Source organism: Eimeria mitis, genomic scaffold (genome assembly GCF_000499745.2).
Source record: "Eimeria mitis Houghton genomic scaffold, Emh_scaff5627, whole genome shotgun sequence".
NCBI classification, from domain to species: Eukaryota; Apicomplexa; class Conoidasida; order Eucoccidiorida; family Eimeriidae; genus Eimeria; species Eimeria mitis.
In genome coordinates this window covers 1-2612 of record NW_013573891.1, presented here as the reverse complement: position 1 = coordinate 2612, position 2612 = coordinate 1, and the positions used below count along the sequence as shown (strand labels likewise).

The window sequence follows — 2612 nt, the reverse complement described above, 5'->3', positions numbered from 1 at the left end:
CCATAAGGTGAGAAGATGCCCCAAAACAACAAAACTCAGACACAGCGCACGTCCCGCTCAACTTGTGCTGCCTCATTCAACTCACCATACCCGCATATACAACACTCTAAACCCGAGGACCGTAAACCCTAAAGCTACCCGCCGCTAGCTCTGTAATAAGAAAGGCCAGTGAGGCTAAGGAAGCAGCAGAAGCAGTAGGAGTAGCAGAAACGGCAGCAGCAAGCAATGCAGTCGGTTTAACGAAGGGCACGCCGGCAGCCACGCATCGGCTGCTTTACGTGTATCTGTGTTATGAGTGGGGTATTCTTTTTGGGGTGATTGGGGCTGTGCACAGAGCGGGAGATGAAGTGACGCTGACGTACTTGTCAGAAGACGATATGCTGCGTAACACCTCACACCGGCGACAGCTGCTTGAAGGCGCAAAGGACTTCAAGTGTATGTGCGAGAGGTGAGGATACACCTGAAACTATGTACTGCGTTGCGCGGTGTACAAGTAAAGTGGCATGTGTTGGTTGAGAATTTTCAGGTGTACGTCCCCCGTGGATTTCTCCCGAGGCTTCCGCTGCCCCCGGTGCCGCTCAGGCGTTGTTTATGTGCAGTGAGCCTCCTTTCTCTCACGAAAAACGCACCAGCAGCAGCAGCATCACCCAGTAATATATATATATATATATATATATATATATATATATATATATATATATATATATATATATATATATGTTATTATAATATATATATATATATATATATATATATATATATATATATATATATATATATATATATATATATATATGATATATATATATATATATATATATATATATATATATATATATATATATATATATATATATATATATATGGCGCCCCTCTGCCTGCTTGCTGTATTGTGAGCAGCGCGGATGAGACGGGGGACGAGGAGGAGTTTGGAGGTGCTCTGCTGAGAGCGCCGACGACATCTGCACCAGTTACTGAGGAGCAGCGGCAGAGACAGGGCAGCAACAGCGCGTCGCACTCACCTATTCCAGAGGAAAGATCCCCCGACACTTGGAGGCAGCCGTTGGGGCCGCAGTCGCTGTACCCAGAGACGGCGCGGGGTTCAGCCGACTGGTCTGGGGGCAAAGAAACCCCAGCAGAGGCCGCCACCAACTTGAGCCTCCATACAATTTGGGCACGGCTGTTGGCAGAGCTGAAGAACGATACAGCAGTGCAGGAGCACGAGACAGACGCTGCATCTGTAGCTGATGCTGGAGCAGCTGCAACCCCGGGGACTTCACCGTTTTTCAGCAAAACGAGCGGAATAGTATCGACCCAGGTTGCAGCGCAGGTGCTGCAGGGCGCCAGGAATGGCTGCTGCTGCAGCTGTCGCAGGCGGTGGAGAGACAGTGAACGGCTGCGAGCCCTGGCTGTGGAAAGAATCCTTGAGGACGTCTTCAACAGTTTAGATAATCCTGAATCTGAAATTCGTGATGGTGCAGATAAGTCCCCCGCAAACAGCCTCTCGGGTGTTTCTGGGGGCTCAGACAGAGACAGTTGTACTGCTAGCAGCAACAGCAATGACTCAGGTGAGAATATATTTTGGTTAGTCTAGGGAAACGTACAGCAGCATGAGCTGTTTGTTGCATCCGCCAGAGTGCGTAGCAAGCTGAAGCCCGGGTTTTGCTTGCGGGTTTATTCTGCTTTCTGTTTCGGTGTTCTGTTGCGCGGGTCACACAGATGCCCGAGCCCACGAGTTGCTGCAACGGCTCGAACCAGATGAGCTGCTGCACATTGTAAAGAAGAAATGGAATTTGCTGGAGAAAAACGAGAGACGCGTCGTTGACGCCATCATAAAGCTTACATTCAACAAGCACTGGTCAGACGCCCACCGTTATACACCCACGTCACCGCCGGCTTCTTTTTTATGTTTAGATAGGTTGTTTAGGCTTCAGGGGCTAGGGGATAGGGCTTGATGCGTATTACATATGCACAGAGGTGCTATGTTTTCATTTTCTCTCTGTTGTACACTCAGTGTGCTCACGCCCTCTACCTATTGTTTCATAGTGACGTGGGTGGTTTGAGAGCCGTGCTGCACAGTGGTCCGTTTTCTTAAACCTCAGGCTTGCTGCCCAGTGGTATCGGTTCTTGGAGTCTATCTCTTCACCTCGGCGGAAGCTTCTGTATCTAGACCGCTTAATATGGCAATACCGCAACCTCTACCCTGGATTGACGCCTGCACTTGCATGGGCTATATGGGACGTAGCGCAGGCGTTATTTTCTCTGGGGGTGAGTTTGTATGCATTTTCATTTACTTCGTTTTCTGTTTTAGGACACTCTGTACTTTTTCGCTATCTCTTTCACTCTAGTGTGGTGTCACTGCTGCAGGAGAACTCCAAGCTCAGGAAATGCGCGGGCTTCAGGCGTTTCGCTGACCTCTGCATTCTCAGTTCTTACACAGAGTCCGTGTTCATTTTGACGACTCTCTTTGGACCCGACGGCTCGTTCCCATCTTCCATTGTCAACAGCTACGCAGACTCCGTGAAGGAGTGCTTGGAAAGGTTGACAAGGCAGACGGCCCCAAGACTGCCCAGGACAACCGAGCCGTGTGGAGGTTGCTGCGCCAGTCAGTC

General features: G+C 49.3%; 1 protein-coding gene across 1 annotated transcript in view; it reads left to right on the top strand.

Moving 5' to 3' along the window:
- EMH_0083220 (uncharacterized protein) overlaps positions 1 to 2063 on the top strand; it is a gene marked incomplete at both ends in the record, with an annotated part of 2844 nt that extends 781 nt beyond the window's left edge. The window contains 5 exons of the mRNA XM_013500617.1: positions 3 to 7; positions 335 to 448; positions 901 to 1568; positions 1720 to 1858; positions 2015 to 2063. Coding sequence (XP_013356071.1) covers positions 3 to 7; positions 335 to 448; positions 901 to 1568; positions 1720 to 1858; positions 2015 to 2063 — 975 coding nt within the window. The remainder of the gene's footprint in view (positions 1 to 2; positions 8 to 334; positions 449 to 900; positions 1569 to 1719; positions 1859 to 2014) is intronic.
- Between the last annotated feature and the right edge of the window lie 549 nt (positions 2064 to 2612).